At 39.2% G+C, this 20,874-nt stretch overlaps 1 protein-coding gene across 2 annotated transcripts in view; it reads left to right on the top strand.

Annotated features, from left to right (window-relative positions):
* The first annotated feature begins 581 nt into the window (after positions 1 to 581).
* Positions 582 to 20,874, top strand: part of FBXL2 (F-box and leucine rich repeat protein 2) — a 50,725-nt gene continuing 30,432 nt past the window's right edge. Inside the window, exons 1-2 of one of the 2 annotated variants that reach the window (XM_069007723.1) lie at positions 582 to 698; positions 14,155 to 14,216. In XM_069007723.1, the coding sequence (XP_068863824.1) occupies positions 696 to 698; positions 14,155 to 14,216 (65 nt within the window). In that variant the 5' untranslated portion in view covers positions 582 to 695. Of the gene's footprint in view, positions 699 to 1,073; positions 1,125 to 14,154; positions 14,217 to 20,874 lie in introns of those variants that run through there. The other variant, XM_069007722.1, reaches the window with a different exon arrangement.

The raw sequence follows: 20,874 nt of genomic DNA, 5'->3' as shown, positions 1-20,874 counted from the left end.
ATGGGAGGTTGTACCCAGGTGGGAGCTGGCCTCTTCTACCTGCTTGCAGTGAGAGGACCAGAGGAAATGCCCTGAAGCTGAGACAAGGGAGAATTAGATTAGATATTAGAAAAAAAAAATTCACTGGTGGTTAGGGTGGTCAGGCATTGGAACAGGCTGCCCAGGGACGTGGTGGAGCTCCTATCACTGGAGGTGTCTAAGATGTGTCTGGATCTGGCGCTGGGTGATGTAGTTTAGTGGTTTAGGGGTGCCAGTGGTAGTGCTGCGTTGATGGTTGGACTTAATGATCATTAAAGTCTCTTCCAACCTTGACGATTCCATGATTCTGTGTCTCCGGGAGGTCAGTCTGCCCAATACAAATACAATGCCAGGCTGCAGACGGGAGGTGCGGGGTGCAGCTACCCCCGCGCTGGCAGCACGCAGCCGATCCCCGGGAGGGCCGGCAGCCGCCCCGGCCCCTCTCCCGCCCGCAGGGCCGGCTGCCGCGGGATGCCGGCGCCTTCACCCGGGAGGCGGCGCGGGGCGGGCCGGCCCCACGGCGCAGGGGCGGTGCCGGTCACGCGGGAGCGCGACGGGCCCGCCCCGGCTCCGGCGGCAGCGGCGGCGGCGGGGGCGCGCGGGCGGGTGCACCTGGCGCCCTCCTCGGGGCTCCTCGTCGCCGGGACAACCGGGATCGCCGCCGCCGCGCCTCTGCCATGGTGAGGAGCCCGCGGCGCGGCCCCGCCGCCCGGCTGCAGCGGGCTGGCCCGGCCGCCCGGGGCCCGGGGCGGGGAGCGAGTGCCGGCCGGGCCGTGCGGAGCGGCCCCGGGGCCGGGCGGCTCAGCCCGAGGGGAGGGTGGCGGGCGGGGGAGCGCGGGGCGCGGGCTGTGCGGATGCGGAGCTGGGCGTGCGGCCCCGCGCGGGGCTGCGCCCACCCACGCTGTAGACGAGGGGAAAAGAGTGTCTGTCTGCCCCTCTGTCTGTCTGTGTGCCTGCCCAGAGCAGGTGGGGCCGCGCTGTCCCTCGCTGTAGCACATGCCTGCGTGTCTGTGGTGAGGTGTGACGGGCGCCTTGCCTCCTCCTTCTCCCCGTGTAACGCCGGAGCAGCCATGGCAGGGCTCTGCCTGGCGTGTGGCGCGGGTCAGGTGTGTTGTCCGCCTGGATAGCACAGAAGGGATGGTGTGTTTATACGGGTGTGTAGGGGAGCTGGGGAGGGATGGAGGTGTGTCTTAAAAAGTCGAGAGGAAAAGCCAGGGCGTGTGTCAGTGCACAGGGCAGGGATGGGGTGTCACCGCGTGGATGCACGGGGTGCTGGGTTTGGGCGCTGTGCTGTATCCTTATGCATGTGCCGTGAGCCAGGGTGTGGCCTGGGATATGTGTATACAGCAGGTATACAATAGGACATGAACGTAGTGCTATGGCTCTGCGTGGATCTGCTGTGATTTCGGCTTCGGGTATGGTGTGTTTGTGTTGTAGCAGAGATGTGACATTGTGTACAGGGCCGTGACATGGCATCGTATGTATGTAGTTGTGTCTGCCTGCTGCTGTCTGGTATGGGCTTGTGCCTGTGTGTATATATAGCGAATATTGGGTGTGGCATAATCTGTGGATATTTTTACAGGCATGTATGCTATGGGTGTGGCAAGGATTATCTGTACTTCTGTATGTACATAGCAGATACAGTGTATGGTATTTTGTGTGTACAGAGCAGCAGTGGCTTGTGTGTGCAAGCGTGCATAGCTGTGATGTGATGTGTGTGCACAGATGCATTTATAATAGATTTGTGGGGTGAGTGTGAGCACAAGGTTTGTTTTACCTGTATGAAGGGATGGCATGAGATGGAGCATATGTGTGTGGAGGGTTGCAGCAGAGGAGGAAGAGTGGCTGTGGTTTGCTCTGTGGGGAGAGCATGTGGGGATGTGACACAGTACGTGTGTGCCATGAGTGGCGGGGCAGAGATGCATCAGGATGTTTGTGAAAGGAAGATGACAAGGCATGTAAGGGGGAATGTGTAGGGACAGGCACAGCATGTTTGGAAAGATGATTGGTCTGAGCCCTGTTTTCAATTACAACTTAATTGTCTGATGCCTTACTGCTTCACAGTGATAGTTACAATGATAGATGCTGCAAGAGGGCACAGTTGCTGGTCTTTCCCACATGGGGAAATGCAGTGTTTTAAGGCAGACAATCACTTTATGTGTATGCTTATGTGTGTGTAACGATAGTAGGTTTCCTGTATTAGGTTCTGGGGAAGCGGAGGGAGTGTTCAGCCTCACAAAGGGAAGAGCTATATTCCTGTGGTGTTGCAACTTTTCTTCCTTTGCATGAAGGCTTGTTCATGCACTCCCTCTTTATTCCCCTACACATTGCCTTCTGTTCCCTCCCAATTCTAGGCTGTATGTTCTGAACCTAAACAAAGCAACCTTGAAAACTAAAATGTGAGGTGGAATAAAAATATGGATAGACTGTGTATGATTGCACTATACTTCTATGTAGAATCAGTTTGGATTTGCTTTGCAAAGGTTTTGGGATGTATCTGTTGCTACAGGGAGGAGTAAACCTCAGTGAATGGATGGTGTAGCATTGGTGGAGTGATTGTGATATGACTTAGTAACATATTCTGCTTCACATTAATATTCCATCAGAGAAGATGCAGTATCTTAAGTCAGTTGAATAAAATGGATTTATCTCATGTTCTAAATTTAAGGTAGATTACAGACTGAAAAACAACTAACCAAATATTTATAAACTGCACCAGGGGAGGTTCAGGTTGGACATCAGGAAGAATTTCTTCACTGTAATGGTTGTTAAGTGTTGGAATGGGCTTCCCAGGGAGATGGTGGAGTCACCATCCCTGGAGGTGTTCAAGAAACTACTGGATGTGGCACTTGAGAGTTATGGTTTAATTGACCATATGGTGGTGTTTGGACAGAAGTTGGACTCAATCTTGGAGATGTTTTTCGTTCTTAATGATTCTATTATTCTAAAAGTAAATATTTTCCATTTACCAAACTCCAGGCATGGAGTTTTCCTTTGTGGTCCATTTTGACCAATGAGATAGCATTTAGCAGTCTAAACTCAGCAGATATAGAATCTGCAAAGCTGTAACTGCACAGGTGAAATTTCAGAAATTATACCATCTGCTGTGCAGATTCTTATATTGGGCAGCTTCTTAGTTGGACTTGACAGCTGTTAAGCTGTTACCACCATTTTTGTTATTATTCTAATATTTTTCAGGTATTTTATTCAATCCATGCTTATGTTTGAATTGTTCTGTCTTATAGTGGTAGTCCTATTCAAGTTATTCTTTCCTTCCTAATTCTTCATAGCTTCATAGAATTAATTTTGAGCAATTAACACCAGACCTTTTAGTACAGGCAATATCAATATTCTTGGAAATCAGGACTATTAGCTTACTGCTTGCTTATTTTGACAACAGACTGGAATATTTAGTCATCCTAGTTAAAATGAGGGATAGCATGGGCCTAGCAGATGTGGAAAGTTTAAAATAAAAGTCAGCTTTTCAGTGAAGCATGGCAACTATTTTTAGGTGAGTGTAGAAAAGTAGTACTAGTCTTGGCACTCTGACAATATTGATCTGAATCCCAGCAGAAGGCTACACATTGACAGTACTTCAGCTGTTTCGTCATTTGGAAGTCAGAATAACTGCATTAATTCCATGTAAATTGTTATCAACTGGTAATTCTGGTAGTCTTTCTACTGAATTAGAAATGCACATAAGTGGGATATGCTAAGTAGGACAAGACCAGATGAAACTGTACCACCAAAGAGTTCTCCCTCAAGCTAGTTTAGACAATAGCCACACAACATTCACTTGCATTCTTTCTAATAATCTTTTTAGGAAGGCAATCCATATTCTCCATAGATTTCTGCTTTCCCTTTTTTTCTTTTTTAACCCCTCCATGTGTTTTAAGACAATGCAAGAACTGTTACAATTTCTGATCATACTTGACCTGTGTATTTTGGGTGACTTGATGTGAATGTGATAAGGCTTGAGTCCAGCTGTTCGCTTGAGCTTTTACAAAGCAGCTTTCCCACTTGAACTTTTAACGCAGCAGGGGACTTTCTCATTGTTTGTAAAGCTTCTGAGAAGGAAGATTGTAAACACAGAGCAACTTCTAAATGGTGAAAATCAGATTTGCATTCTTAAAAATTAAGAAAAACATATATGTAAGGCATTAAGAGTATAATGATGAAAAATTCACTACATACTGGTATCTCCTCTGTCAATTCCATTTTTTTTTCAGGATCAAGAAATTACTTGCATGTCTGTCAAACTTAATCTAATTGTTCTTGAGACTGAAGAACAAATAATTGTAAAGATCATTTTTCTCAGCCTAATTTAAAAAAAAAGGACTCTACTATGAATGTCTGAAAATCTGTGTATATAGTGTGATTCTACAAGACTGTGTGAAACCAAATGGATTATTTTTGTGATGAAATTACTTATAATTTGACTACAGTTGCTGTGAATCATTTTGTGGTGGAAGCTGCCTTAGATTCTATTTCAGTATGTCTCTGTAGAATCTCAAAGTTACTTGAGTGGTCAAATGAAAGTATCTTTCTCAGGTGTTTTGAATTTAGGCTTTTGCAACTTACATTTGAGTGTTTGATATTTAAGGAGGGATTTGTTGTTTACCTGGTCAAGGAAAAATAAGCACAGGATCTGTAAGATGCTTAAATTTTGCTGTCTCAAATGACCTCCCTCTTATGCATCTGCCCCCACGCCCCCGAACCAAAACAGAACAAAACCCATCCAAACAAAATGACAGCATGAATTTAAGTGTTCAAATGGATTAAAATAATTTCTGTTGGGTACTGGGAGGTAATGGAAATGCAGCAGTGGTTGATACAAAATCAACTATAGCCAATTTCTTGAGGGATTCGCCCTGAGTTTTTATCTTTGTGTTAGAGGAACCACTGCTAGAGGAGGACTGGAAATTTGCCCTTTTCTGGACTTGTGCATTTATGGCTGTTTGGAGCTGTGAATCCCTGCTGTGTAGCCCACAAGAAAGTACTCAAAATTTGGTGTCAAGCTGCAGCACTTAAAATATTTGCCATACATCATGTTATACTCTTCTTTTTCTATTCCATTGTTTTCCAGTGTTCTCCTTGGTAGGCAGAAGGAAACAGTAAATTTGGTTTCCATTGGATTTGATTGCTGTTCAGCTGGTTAACCAGTATGTTCTGTAAATTTAAATCAAGGAGACAAGGACATCATCAAATCTGCATAAATGTGAAACTTTACCAGTGTGTCAAGTTTGTATGTCTTCAGAGGTTGAAATTGAGGTCAGAGCTTCAGAGAGAAAAGCTATGATTTCCATATCATAGCTTGATGTTACGTAGTAGTTATATAAATATTAAGAGGCAAAATGTCTAAGTGTGCTTGTAGATTATAGACTATTTTCAGAACTACTTCTGGAATAAAAGTATCAAGATCATTTTATTTCTGCAGAAATTCAAGAAATGTACATTTTGGCAAATACTGAATGTCCAGTTTCTCTTCTAAATCTCAAGCTATTACCTTTCTTGGAACAGTTTGAAAAAGATGTTTTGGAAATGCTACTGTGATGCTATTTCCTTTGAAGCCAAGTGTAATTACTGCTTGTAACCCTGAAGAGGTTCCTAATTTTGTCTCTTATAATTGAAAGCTTTACATATATGGCAGCTTTTATTAATTATGCACGACATATATGGCATGTGTAGCCACAGTGCAGACTTTTTTCTTTTTTCTTTTTTTTTCCTGGACTGCTTCAACCACGGAGTCAGTATTTAAACTGTAGTTTCATTTACAGTTTGAGCTAAGTGCAATAAGAAGAATTGCCTTTCTGGATATGAGATTGCGTGACTGGAGGGAGGACTCTGTCAGTTCAAATTAGAATGGTGCAAACTCCTGGGGAAATGGACCTGCAGAAGAATCTCCGTGTGAACACTCCAGGAGGATTTCAGGTCTCTGTTGTCATGCCATCAGCCTATTAGTTTGTGTGCTGATATTGAAGACTGGGAATAAAACTTAGCCATATGTATGTCAGTAAAAACAGCTATATGCAGAAGTGGGGATTCAGAGGAGTTTTGAAAGGTGTTCTCCTGAGGGCTTGATGAATCTGTGATGTGGATTAAATTTGGGTGGCTGAGACTAGATGGCTATCCCTGAGCAAACATTGCTACATTGAAATGAATGGACACTAACTTTTCTCTTGGTTTGATTTTTTTCAGAAACATATCATGTTCTGAATGCCTTTGAGAATGTGTATTTATAGCATGGTTCTACAAAATTGCATGACACCAGCTGGATTATTTTTGTGGTTACACAGTTTGTAATTTGAGCACACAGTCCTTGTGGATGTTGTGATGGAAACTACCTTAGAGTCTTCTCCAGTATTTCTGCTTAGAGTCTCAAAGTTACTTGAGCAGTCAAAGAAAAAAACTTTTCTCAGGTGTTTTGAACTCTAGGCTTTTGCAAATTCCGTTTGAGGCTCTGCTTGATGCTTAAGGAGAGATTTGTCATTTACCTGGTCAAGAAATACGGAATCTGTATGATGCTTAATCAACCTTGTGAGGGGCTGTTTTGTACCCTTATGATGGGTTACAGGCAACAACTGCTTCATCCATCCGATTTTAGTATTCTGCCATTCTCCCATTAATTAATGGATCTGTTACTCTGAGAGCCCATAAAGATGATGATATGGGTTTCCCCACATTCCGCTTGAAAGTATTTTATAGATTAGTCTGCTAATTGAATGCTTTATTTTAATTTAGTTCTTTTAGGAATGATGTCTAAATGCATCATCATGTACTGTTTGGAAGGGTATAATCTTAAAAGACGAGTAATGGATAATTATCTGAAAAAGGAAATGTTCAGTCATTATTTTTTTTAAGACAAAGCAAATTGAAGGAAAGATTTGTCAATCAGTATATGACTAACAGATGATGAGGATAAAACTTCATCAGACATGTTTTTTCAGCTGTCTCTCTGCGTATGTTTAGAGAATATATGGGGATACAATTAGCAGATTTTTCCAAATTTCTTAGTATTTAAATGGTAGTTGTTGGATTTTATTTTACTTTTTTTTTCTTTCCTAATCTGAACTAGTCTCTAGTCTCGGAAGATTAGGTAAGGAATAGTTTATTTTTCTATGTAGTTCAGGTTCGTTTTGCCATCTCTGATAGTGGTTAGAACATGGTGCCTTGAAAGGCAAATGTGAGTTGGGTGCACCTGAACAAAGGGTTAATCTTCCACGTAGCTCCTATCTCAGAGTAACGAGGAAAAAGCAGAGCTTGCAAGCCTTTTTTGCCAACAGTAGTGTAATGGCTCTTTCTTTCAATGAGGTATTGGATTGAACATGTTTTCTGCCACGCTGGCTACCAAACACCAGTTACATGATAGCTAGTATTGATAAAAGGTTATCTTTCAACTGAATTTTAGACCTGCAAGTAATTAGGTCAAACACTAATTCTGCAAACCGTTGGATTTCCCCTTTTTAACAGGCAAAAATAGTAACTATCACACTGGGGTCAGAGGATTGATGGCTCTTTGGTGATGCAGTAGGAGACAAGGCTGAGTGTTGCATTAGAGTATGGGCATCTCAGCTAACAGATCAAGTTAACCTGTTAGACCTTGATACCCTGGCTGCTTGCAGGAATGAAGCCATACTCTTTAAAAGGCTTGGTTGGTGATTTCCAAATACGCTGTTGGCAATAGGTCACTGCCCTTCTGAAAAACACACAGGAAAGGGTGATGTGAGCTGTTTGAGCAACTGAGGATGGGCTGGTGTGCTCAAGGCAGTAGGAAAGGCAATCTCCAAGCTCCTCCTGCTCTGCACTGGGAGGCACTTGAGTTGGAACAGCCAGAGGCCTCGAGGTAGAGTTGTGCAGCTGCAGACATCAGCTCTGAAGTTCACAAATGACCTTGATCTGTCACCCAGTAAGAACAGGGCCTTGCAGAGCCAGGCTGAAGCCCTCCAGTAAAATGTGAATGATATGGTATGAATACCAGTGCCGGCAAAACAAGAATGATGGCTCTTCTGGAAGAGAACCAAGCAGCAAAGTGGGCAGTGTGGCCAGCTGCTTCTGCCTGGAAGGTTTTATTATGTTGGACAGCACTTATTCTGGGGAAATTTTAAAAACATTATGGCCTTCATAAGCAGCCTTAGGTCGTTGGAAGGCATTAAGGAAAAACAGAGATGTGCTCAGATGCGTTTGTTCTCCTCTGAAGGTGAGCCTTAACTCTCTAAGATGCCCAGCACCATAAGAACAGAAGTATTTGGTATGAGATGTTGCTTTTGTTCAGTCAGTTTGTCATCACAGTGTTAGAAGAGAAAATACCCCAAGAAAAGATCAGTGCAAAAGATTCTGGGGATATCTGGCAGCAAACAAGAAACTATAAGGCTACTGAAGATCATGTCCTGGGCTCTAGTAGTGTGTGTCCAAAGGGAAGAAAAGGTTAGCAACCACAGCAGTTGAGAAGGCTGGATTTTAAAATGCACAAAGGCAAAGCCTGATCCAGAGCAGGGTGAACAGCTGGAGCCTAGGAATGAGAGCCTGGAGGGCAGAGAATGTCTGTGTGTTGAAATAAAAAATTTTGCCAGTCTGTCTCTGCTGTAGACAAGCTTGGTTCAAGATGGGATTGCATTTCAAGGTTCACTTTGGTGTGTCTTAGTTTTTATTGATGATAGAGGAAGCTTTACTATGGGTTCTAATTCAGCAGCAGTCCTGTGCCATCAGCTGTTGTGTCTTCGATATCACTTATTTCAGTTCTGTTGGCAATGTATATCCTGTCTAACGCTCCTTTTGTTGCCTGGATACGGCTGCATTTTGCCACTTGCATGGTGTTAAATGATTCTGCCTGTCTGATGCATTGATTGTACATTTCTGGAGGAAGGCCTAGCTAGCAGCAATTCTCTGAGCATCAGAGAATTTTATATGTTTATACTAGAGTGTAACATGGGATAATCTGAAATTTGTGGTAAAGGAAGGTTGTTTTCCCTCTTCTTCCTCCTCCATTTTTGTGGTGTATTTAAATAGAGAGCTTTTTAGGATGCCATTCATTACTTTAGTTTGCTTGTGAGCTGCTCTGGGTAATAAAGCCAATCTGGTGGCTTTCCTACCACTATAGCACCAGGCGCTTTCAGGCACACGGTAAAAGGAAAATTGCACAGGCAACAATTAGGTGTCTCAACTGAGGAGGAGAGATATACAGCAGGCTGCTGGGTTTTGTGTTTGGCAACAAAAATCTGCACACCAAAAAATGGAATAAAAAATTTGGTTTTACCATGTCTATTACTGCATGAATAATACTTAATAAAAACTGTTCTTGCCAGTGAAAACCTGAAAGACTTGATGCTTTATACATTTGGCTGTATTTACAATTTAAGTAAAATCTGTGCTCTGTCAACCATAGAAAGGAAGGAAATATATGATTCAATTCCAGCCTCCTGTCTCCTTTGGTGAAAATGACCCAACATTGTTTTTTTTCCCTGAATTGATAAATACTTCAGCCTTATTTTCAGTATATATGCCACTAGCTGATGATCTTTAGAGTCTTTCACACTTCATCTTCCCCAAACCTACTCTTGCCCATAATTCCCTTAGCATGCTACTAAGCAAGGCTATTTTTGAGAGTCTGAGTTTTTAATAACTTTTGATTTGAAAAGTTGACAGGTTGGAAGTCCTTATCTACTCTGATTTCAGTGGAAATTAAATACATAAATATCTCTGTGGAACTGAGCCATAATGGATGAGCTGCTAGCAAAACTGTTTCATCTGTTAAGAAAATAGGCCTCTTCAATAGAGGACTGAATGACAACTGAAATTGCATCGTTAAAAAAAAATATAAGGGCTATCATCAAAATTAGCAGTATAACCTTATTTTGATCTTGAAATAACTCTATCAGAAAAGATTTCTTCATTTCATTAATTTTGGTGAGAACAGGAGGCCTTTATCACTAGCTGTTAGAACAGAAGAGATTAATGTGCTGCTTTCAATGGTGGCAGGCTAACTGTGGTGTACCAAGAAGTTAGGTTCTAGGACTAGTGGCAATTAGTATGTTTAATAATATGGAAAGGGAATTAAAATGGGGAGGTTATCCTTTTTGGGTTTCACAGATTTACACAATGGATGCTTTATTTATATAATAAAGAGATTTTTTAAAAGTGTAGCTGCTAAAGAAATTTAATGTAAGAAAGTATCAGGTAATTTTTAAAGAAAATAGTCCCTTTTTAGCTCATTAAGTACAGTGAAGATATTACCAAGAGAGGTCAGTTAAGGAATGTAAGAAATGGCTCAAGATTCATGTAATAAGCAATTACAGTTTTCTCTTGTGGATTTTATCTTGTGTTATTTCTTCTCGCAATTCTTTTAAGAATGTAGAGATCTTCTGTGTCTCTTCTTGTATTTACAGAAAAATTAAAACTGGTTTTAGAGTAACATTTATTGTATATGTTCAATCTCATCCTTTTTCCATGTGAAGAGATTTATCTGTTGTTTTTGGGAATTTTACACAGTTAAAACCATACTTTTGTAGAGTTTGAGATACCCTGTCATTAATGCAGTCAAACTTGCTACCAAATACAAAAGCAAAGAGAGCAGAAATATTCTTTCTATGTTAAGGGTATTCTTAATTGTTATTTTGGGTTATTGTGTACAGGTATTCTAAGGGCATGTCATTGTCAGCATGCTCTTTAAGTGAAGGAAAAAATCATATTTGACAGGAATACTAGAATATTTTTTACAGTGTATAAACACTTCCTTAACTGAATGTTTTTGGTGGATTTTTTTTTTTTTTTTGTAAATAGAAACAGCAAACTAGAGGTTATGTAATAAAAATTAAGTAAAAAATAAAAAGAAATGTACATGAATGTACTAGGGTTTTTGCTTCATTAATGGAAATTTCGAATGATCAGGAACTGTTCTTCATTAATGGACATTTTAAATTATCAGAAACTGTTCAAACAATTAATGTATTGTCCTGTTTGCACCTTCTGTCTTTTCTCTCTGCCTGCATGCATTTCAAATCATGTTACAAATGTTTACCTAGGAAATGACTACTCCAGTTGTCCTGTGTCTGTTCTCTGATTGGGGGAAAACTTACTGAGGAGCCTTCAAAGCAGCCCCTTTCTTCTTCTGACATGCAAATGCAATATGGCTCTAGAGGCTAATAAACTTTCACAGATTAAAAGAGTACTGTAAAGAGATGCTTTCATTTTTCTAGATCTGCTTACTCCATAATAATAATACGTTATTATATGAGAACTGCTGCTAATGTGTACAAGAATGCATAAAAGTTACTGTTTGAGGGAAGACAGCTTTGAATGTGTTTGTGGCCTCGTCTGTGGCTGGTGTAGCAGGCATGGTACTTTTTGTGGATGGGCAAGTTGCACACTTCTCATAGTATGTCATAAAAGCTGTGTTTTTTCCAGTTTTAACTGGGATTCCTAAATGAACCATATTGGTCAGATATGCTGTCACGTATTCAAAAGTTTGTCCGTCCAACTTTAACTTTAGAACTGTCTTACATAAACATAAAGATTATAAACCTTTTTCCTAAGAGCTGCTGGTTTGGTTGTAGGTTTAGCTTTTCAGCTTCATCTCAGTAGGAGAATACTTACTACTGTGCTATGATTTGTAGCGATTTTACTTTTGTTGATGAGTAGTTGGAAATATTTAACACAAAGAACTATAATGTGTGCTCAAGTCTTTAGAGTAACTTGCCTCATACCTTACGAACTCAAATCCTGTGTTATCCTCACAGAGTGAGCATATATATATATATATATATGTATCTCTCTCTCTATATATATATCTCCATGTTACTGTATACTTGAGAATCTGTGGTGTAAAGAAAAAAAGGATAGATTTTTTTTTATATAGGCTAAGTGACAGCACACATGTAAACTAGTAGCAGTCTGTAAAGTAGCTTTATTTAAAAATATATGCATGTACGTATCTGCTAGATGATGTAACTTTTGAGGAATTATCTGCAGCTATGGAATACTTTAAGTTAAAAGGGGACTTCTAGGTCTGTGATACTGAATGTTCAGATTCTGAACCAAAATTAATGAGATCTAAGTTCACTTGTCTGTTTTACCACAGAACTTGTGTGCTCTCACGGAGGTGACATCCTTTCTTTGTGGCTTATGTTTCCAACCTGCAATACACAGGAATATTTCCTTACTTGGCTCTTTAGTGATCCTAACTTCTATGAGGATGGCATGTATGTCCCTTTTTTCTGAATGAGTTCTGCAGTAAACACAATTGGCATATTGGCTGTTCTTTAAAAAAAACCTCCTGATATATGCTATTGCTTTCAGGCAGTTTTCAGCTGCAAACTTTGAGCAGCATATAATATAAAAATGGCACACATGTGGATAATTCCTAAACCTATGAGTTGTCAAAGTCAGAAGCAGTCAACCAGTTCTAAAAATGTTGTTGATGTACATTGTGTATTTCAGCCTAAAGGCTGAAAATATCAACAGCAATGGGTATTGGATATAAAACAGCCAGAGCAAAGCTGAACCTATGGTCAGTCATGTGGAACTGCTTAAAGCCAATGTCTCTCTTCTGAAGGAGCTAGAATTGTCCTATTGAAATACATCTTCATAGTTGTTTTACGTTTTGAATACCTGTAGTCCCTAGTCTGTGAATAAATGTGCTACTCCAGCTGCCAGAAAAGGAAGCTTGATTAAACTTGTCAGTCCTATTGAAAGTTGACAGCTTTATTGTCCTTAGATGTGGGGATAGCCGTGCACAGAGATAGTAGGTGAAGAAATCTGTGTCAAAATTGAAAAAGTAGTGGGCAGTTAAACTTGAAATCAGTCTAGGATATACTGGAAGAGAAAAAAGGTTCTTGGCAGCAGCCAGGAGGTTCAGATTTTCAAGTCTTACAGTATTTTATATTTTCAAAATTCCCAGATGTGTAATTTTTGCTGTCTCCCTTCTTTTGTGAAGACAGAGCCAAGCTTATATTTGACTTTTTTTTTCATTATTTGCTTTTATGGACCTGTATTCAGAACTACCTTCCTTTTTTCTTTTTTCATTTTCTTTTTGATCAAGAAGCAAAGCAAATAGTTTCCAAGTATTCACGGTGTCTGGATGGTAGGATAAACAAAGGGTGATAGCCTGATGTCAGTAACAGCATATGCTTAATAAAGGGAGAAGATTTCTTCCAGTTGTTTCCATGTTTTGTGTGATTTTCGTATTTACCTTTTAGCATTCAGAAAACTCGTCTATTTTGGATCCTTCTTTGTAGTTTTTGTTTCTGGTATTATAGACTCCATAAAGCTCTTCTCTTTACAGAGAAAGCGATTGCTTGTGGCTTTGACATCTTCCAGTCTTTGCCATAGTTCCTTAAATTCTAATTCACCTTCTGTTTTGTTTATTGCTGTGTTCCTGTGGTTAAATTTCTCAAAGCTAAATATTTAGATTAAGTAGTAAATCTGGTCAACATCTTTGTTTTAGTCTTTCTATTTAGCTGTTGACTGTATAACCTTAGAATTGCCTGCTTTTTTCCTTGGGCATTTTCTTCTAGTCTCTTTTTTTTTTTTCCTTAGGATATGTGTCAATAATATGAAGTTTGGGTGAGAGGTATTTTCAGTTTTTCTTGTAGCATTTCTTGACATGCTTATTTTGCTTATATAGCAGCTGCTGCCCTATCTGTGGCACTAAATTTTTAAAATGTGTAGATAGTTATATTTTATCCATGTTCACATACGTGGGCCAAAGTATTTGCGCTGTAGACAGTGCAAAGGGGGGATGACCTGAATACCTGGAAATGTCCTCTTTGTTTTCTGTAATGGGACAGTTTTAGGACTGTGCAGCCAGTGTGTGTTTGTATGTGCTTGCTATTGCTTGAAGTTTCACTACTGCTTAAAATACTTCTTTGTGGAGTGTTAAGTGTGCTTGTTTAATGACTATTAAGTTGCTCCACAATTTTTGTGTGGTTAAATCTTAGCACTAGGGAAGAGCAGGTATATGTGGGGGTTTAGCTTTATTTTGTACACTGAAATAATTTTATGGTATTGACAACTAACATGTTGAAAACTTGATATTAACAATAATTTAAGAGAATTAAGCGCCTAAGTAGAAGGTGAATAGCCTCTTTAAAAGATGTTTTACTTGTTGGTTTTTAAAATAGTGTTTTTTCTTTCTGTTTCTAGGTTTTCTCAAATAATGATGAAGCCCTTATTAACAAAAAACTACCCAAAGAACTTCTGTTAAGGTAATTCTACATAACACTGTAAGGAGTAAAAGCCTGAGGATTCTATGTTGCTTACATGTCTTACAAGCTATCAAGTGCTATTCATTCTTTCTTAAATCCTCTTGAAATAAATAATAACACATCTGATTTAGTTCTTGGAATTCTTGAACTTGTTGCCTTGATTTTTTTTAATGTGTTCAAATTATACTATATCGTGGAAGATGCCATTTAATTGTGATTTTTGACTTGCATGTCAGAAGTGAAATAAAATGTCCAAAAAACTTTGGTGTACCAAGTAGTCAGCTCTTCCACACTGCACAAGCTTTTATGTCTGTCTGAAGAGCCTAATTCTCTGTAGTTCACACTCTTTGTGCCATGAACTTTATTGTAACAAAATACTAATTCGATGTCAGAACTTCCAAAAAAGTCACTGCAGTGAAAAGCTCTATCTATTACCATTACTGGCAGTCTGTGTTATATAAGGTAGAACCAACAGAGGGATCTTTCTTATTGTAGTCCTTGGGTTACTCATAAATTTTAGCAGCTTGCTGGTGTGTGAGTAGATCATCTTTGCAAAAGTTACCTACAACTGCAAGATCCGTAAGTTCAGCCCATGACTGATGGATGTCTTCACACTCTCATATGGTTGAAAGTTGATTTCAAGCAAAGTATAAATCAGCTGCCAAATGTGGAGCTATTGTTTGGTTGGATGTGGCCACTTCAGAGCTGGAACTGAACCAGGTCAGCAACGTCTTCTGTACGTACATAGAGGTTTTTTTTATTGACTACTCGTTAAGGTGAAAGAAAAAAAAGGAAAAAAAGTTCACTTGTGATGGTGCAATTACAGTTTTTAGTGTGGTGTTATTAAAATTGAGCTGATGATTTTTTCTTGATATACTGAAGAGATGCTTGGGTCAGCTTGCATGGATGTCATTGCTTCCAGTCTGATCTGAAGTACAAGAATGTCTCAATGGTATTTCGCATCTTGTGCCTGAAGAAAATGCTCCTGAAAACATTGTGCTTATCACAATGCTTTCTCAATGGTATTAAAAAAACAGACTGTTGGAAGGAATTGAATTTCAAAAGGTTTTTCATTTTTGTTGAGAAACATTCCTTATGGTGGCAGTCTGTAAATTAGACTTAGAACTGTTTAGAAAATGTGATTAAAAGAGACACATCACTGAATGATGCCCTGAACAGAAATTCTCATACATTTGCTTTGTTGCACTCAATGCCACACACGAACCACAAGATAAAAGTCAATGTAGGATGTTGCCTCCTTAGCTAAAAATCATGATCTGCTAGCACTTCTTTTGTAACATTACAACTCTCCCAATATTTGTGGAAATTAGTGTCCTTTTCACTGTTATGGATGCTAAGTATCTGATTTATGTAATTGAACAGAATTTGTTGATATGGTGTAGGCAGTGAAAAGTATCATGCACTGAGATAGTAAGGACATCTTCTTTTGCAGCATCTTTCTTACGAGAGAGGCTGAGGGAGTTGGGCCTGTTTAGCCTCAAAAGGAGATGACTGAGAGGAGCCCTCATCAGTGTTTATCTATACCTGAAAGGAGGGTGCCAAGAGGATGGAGCCAGGCACTTCTCAGTGGTGCCCAACAATAGGACGAGGCAACGGGCATAAACTGGAACACAGGAAGTTCCACTTCTTTTCTATGAGGGTGACCAAGCACTGGAGCAGATTGCCTGAAGAGGTTGTGGAGTCTCCCTCACTGGAGATATTCAAGAACCATCTGGATGCAATCCTGTGCCATGGGCTTCACGATGACCCTGTCTGAGCAGGGAGGTTGGACCAGATGACCCACTGTGGTCCCTTCCAACCTGACCCATTCTGTGATTCTCTGATTTTAAAGAATTCAGCAGGAGAAAACCCACAAAGAAGTCAAAGTAATTAGGCTCTACCAGTGGCTTAGCTGTTTGTTCTTGTATTCAAGATAGCTTCTTACAGAGCAACTTGAAGGATGTGTAGGCTTATCTTGGATTTGACCAACTAAGGAAGTGGTGCAGCTAATCCCTGCCACTACCCTGTTATGGCAGTGTCTAAAGAAGCCTTTTGCACGGTTTAAAGGCTTTGTGGGGCTGGAACAGCAACAAAAAATATCCCAGGCCAAGCATACACGGAACTGATTCAGCCAACCATCTATTTTTTGTGCACGTATGTCCTTTTTGCAGTTGCAATTTGATTTACCAAAGTAGTGTTGCAGATGTAGCTAGAAGAGTTGATGATCTGAGAAACTGAACTGGGACTGTCAGCTTTCTCAATAAAGAACATGATGATCTCATGCTGAATGCTGGGACTGGGTTTGCTCTGCCAGAGAGAAATAAAGTGCATATTTCACTATACCCACAAGATTGTGCTGATCACCAGGGTTTTGGAATGGAGTGGAAGGGAATGGGTGGGAGAGGTGCTCTGTAAACCTCCATTTGAAATTGTACTGCTGCAGGGACAAACTCACAAGGCCAATGGCAGAACATGTTAGAGAGCGGGACATGCATCTGGGTTCTCAACCCTGCAGAGTGTAGATACCTAAGGAAGTTTCAGGGCACAGACCTACCTCTCTAAAGGTTTATCAGTGGGGAATTTGTTTTATGAGCCTACGTGTAAAGGCTTTTGCAAGACTGAGTCTGAATGCCTTTCGACTCCTGAAACAGTATGTGCTAACACTGCAACATGTTTTAAAATTGTCTTGCCCTATGGTTATGACAGGAGAGCTTAAATATTGCTGCACTGAGTGTAATTAATATTCTAATTATTTTTCCTTTATTAGCTATGCAGTCTACCTTTTAATTAAAAGGAGAGTAAACCAGTTGCAGTGGAAACATTTTGCTCACAGAGCAGGAGCTGAGTAGTAAACACCACTGAAAGTGTCATCAAATGCACTTAGTTTGTTGTTTGCTTGTATCAGATATGTATGAAAACTGTTAGAAAGCACTACAGCCCTCTTTAAAAAAAAACTGTTGGGCTTGTGGGAAAAAAAGTGATTAATAGCTTGTTACAAATATCTGGAAATTAAATGTAAACACAGTTTCTTCTGTTGTCAGAATTGATCTTGTTCTCGTTTGCATTGAGTATTTAAATTTACGTAATCTGGCTATAACAAGCAATCAATCCAATTTTTTCCTCTAAAATTGAAAAACTTCTTGATGGTAGACGAAATAAAACCACTTTGAAATTTATTCATAGAATAGTGTCGCTATACTTGCATGCTCTAAAGTTGAACAAAGTAAGTCCTTGGTCTTTTACTGCAGTTCATCATCATCATCATCATTATTAATACTATAATTGCAATTATTATTACTATTACTAATGTAACAACCAGAATTATATTGGAAGGTTTTCAAGCCAGTTGCTTATGTTTGTTGCACATTTTCTGTGGAGTATCTACCATGCTTGTAAATAAATGATTGAGACCCCCAGCTTCTCAGGCACGAAACTCATTTGAAAGGATAAGAATCCAGAGATTATTTGTTCTTGCTCAGATAACTGGGCAGAGGAGGAAGAGGATTTCTGATTAATATGGATAGTGGTGGTTTTGAAGAAGACCCTTGTTTGCAGGGGCCAGTTATACTTTGAGGTTGGTAGTATAGTTTAAGTGGAGAGAGGGAGTTATTTAATTTGTAACTTTTTCTGGTTTATGGACATTTATTTTTATTGGTAGTATTGGAGTATATTTTTACCTGTGAAAGAAACAGTCTGCTTCTAAAAACTTTCTTTTTTAGTATTCAGGCTAAAGGAAAAATTATCACCCCTGTTAGCTGTTGCAGTGCTATTAGTTTGCCAGTTGGCAGGGAATGCTCTTTCCCCTCTGCTATTACATATTGCAAGAATAAATGCTCGGTTGTATGGTGTTTAAGTAAGAATTGTGTGGTGGTGTTATAAATCATGTCATTTAAACAGTTTTTGGATGATTGTAGCTTAATTTTTTTTCTTAGCCTGTGTGTTATGGGAAAGCATCATTTGAATAAACAGAACATTCATTGTAGAATTGCATTGGTGTCTGAAATTCATAAACCTATATCTGTCACCAGAAGAATCAGAAATCAAGTCAGGCCAATACAGTTTTAATGGTAACTTTTCTAGTAAGATGTCACAGCCTTTAAGTGGCTCATCTTTGGTTTTGATTCATGCAAATTGCTGGGGAAAAACCCTAGAAAAATGGATTATTACAGTTACAGTGTGAATTTGAAACAAAAAAAATGCAGTGTATGTAATTAATGTTAGAATGCTCTGACAACAGCTTTTTCTTCCTTTCTTTTTTTTTTTTGGTGCTTGATAAAAAGCAATAATGCACTTTTGAAAAGGGAGATACAGCCAGTACTTTTGGCATGTAGAAAGATAGATAGCATTTGTTCATTTGTATTTTAACTGCTAATGTTCTGTACTTTTTCACAAAAATGGTAAGCTTAGAGAACAGAGATGATTTTTCCTTTCTGACACTTAAACTATTTTCAGTTCCTTTCTGCCTACAAAGTACCAACTTCATAAATTGTACCACAAATATAGAAACTATTGTGAGTTCTGCTATAAACCATACTTTTTGAGTGCAGTGTACTCAGGAATAGATCTCAGCCATCAGTCTCAAAATTTGAGTGGCCAGTTAGATTTAGAAAATGATAAGCAGAGTTTTGGGACTGAAATTAGGAGAGGAGTCCAGGAGTGGTGTTCCAGCAGCGGCTCTTCTTGTAGGCAGGAACATGCAGCTTGTGAGTTTAATAATGAAGTATAAATTTTCATGTTTCTATTCTTTGTTTTTATTACTGCACACTGCTTTTTGCTCGGCTTTTAGTGTGTTCATTGTTGTAGAGAAAAAGTCACTGTAACCTTAAACCTGGTGAAGTCAAACACAGTATTTGATATATTTGAAGTGATGCTTTACCATCTGTGTGCTTGAATGTGGGGGAAATAAGAAATACAGCAAAGACTACAATAAGAAATTGTCATAATGCCATGGGTATTTCTTAGCTAGGTCCTGGAGGTACTTGGAGGGCCCACAATTGTGTAAAATTTGGCTGCTGTATCTTAGCATACAGAGTACTGACTTGTGAGTCAAAGAACTGAAAAATATAAAACTTTTGTCTGGAGCAGTTCTTGATTGGTAAGAATTTTGTAAGCAGAAAAACAATATATGTGTTTTGAAGGGGAAAGGAAAAAACAATCTGTCATCTCAGACATGATTCATTTTCCCCACTACAAGGATTTGTATAATTAAATGGGGAAATATTTCACCCTCAATAGCTGAGACTGCTGTTTAGTGTTTGACAGTCTCAGGGAAACATTCCAGTTCTATAATGCACATGCAATATTTTATTTTGATTTTAGAGTGTTTTGCAAGTCTTCAAAGTCCCCTATTGTAGTCTGCCAAACAACTACAGTTTAAATATTTAGAGTTCAAATTGATGCAAGTATATAAACTATTCATACAGATTATGAACTGAAGTGATTGTATAGGAGTTTCTTATGAAAGTAAGACTTCTGTATATTTTTGCAAATCTATGGCTTTTGTAAAGCAAATTCTAATAGTGCCTCATAAAAGTAATTTTCATTAAGTCTTTTAATTTAGAATGCCTGAAATGCATCTGTCCAAAGAATTAGTGCAGAGCAGCACTAATTCACACTATTCAATATAGTGTAAGTATCCTTTAAATGTTGGCTAACTAGAAATGTGGAGACTAATATTGACAAGAAGCAAGCAGAAACAATGCATCTGATGACAGCATAATATCAAATCCTGACTCACTTCTGTGGCATCATATATTCATTTCCTGTGGTCCTTACCTCCAAAACAGTGTTCAGAAAGTCAAGTGAGTAGGTGATCTGAATGAGCCACAGGCACAGGTCATGGACAAGATAAAGCCTTTGGAAATTAGTTAAATATTTTGGTCTTCAGCCAGAGAAACAACAGAATTATAGTTATTTTAGGTCTATATAAGATATACTGAGTTCTTTCAGAAACCTTAACGTTCTTCGGCAGCAATTTAAGAAATAATATATTATCAATGCTATTTTTGTTTTAGCATGATTTATGTAGTGTTACAATGTATAGTCATTTAGTTTTTCTGTATCTTCAGAGTTCAAGGTAGTGTATCTGACTTCAAATATACACAAACATTGCAACAAGTTGCCATCTTCTGGTTAATCATCTTCTGTTAGAAAAATTTCCTTTCATTCTGAAGAGGGATAGGGTTTTAAAACTCTCCAGTGACTTATCTCGTATTCAGGACAGAACTTGGGGTCTGCCTGAGGAAACTAAAGGCTCAATCAATGCTTGGTGGTCAGCATATCACTTCAGAATGTGGAGAAGGTCTCATGTTGACCTTTTTTTTTTAATACTGCTACATGCATTGTTTGTCTGCTTATGAAATTCTTACGAAGATCAGTTCCAGATGCAAGTTTATATTTTTCGGTTCTTTGCCTCACCAGTCGGCACTTTGTACGCATTTTCTGGCCTCTTTGTATGAGATGCTAAACATTTGCAAATGATTATATGAACAATTCAGTTTGGCCTTTTGAAATTGGAGTAGGTAGCTGCCATCCTCTATTTAGTAGGTTTAAGTGGTTTGGTTTTATTCAGAAGCAAGTGCCAGTGTAAGCTCAAAGTGGAATGTTTTGGGCAGCAATATTTCAGATGGAATTCCTTTAAAAATATGAGTGAGAGGCT

This window comes from Aphelocoma coerulescens, chromosome 2, assembly GCF_041296385.1.
Source record: "Aphelocoma coerulescens isolate FSJ_1873_10779 chromosome 2, UR_Acoe_1.0, whole genome shotgun sequence".
NCBI classification, from domain to species: domain Eukaryota; kingdom Metazoa; phylum Chordata; class Aves; order Passeriformes; family Corvidae; genus Aphelocoma; species Aphelocoma coerulescens.
The sequence above is the reverse complement of the archived record's forward strand: the minus strand, read 5'-3'. Positions and strand labels throughout refer to the sequence as shown.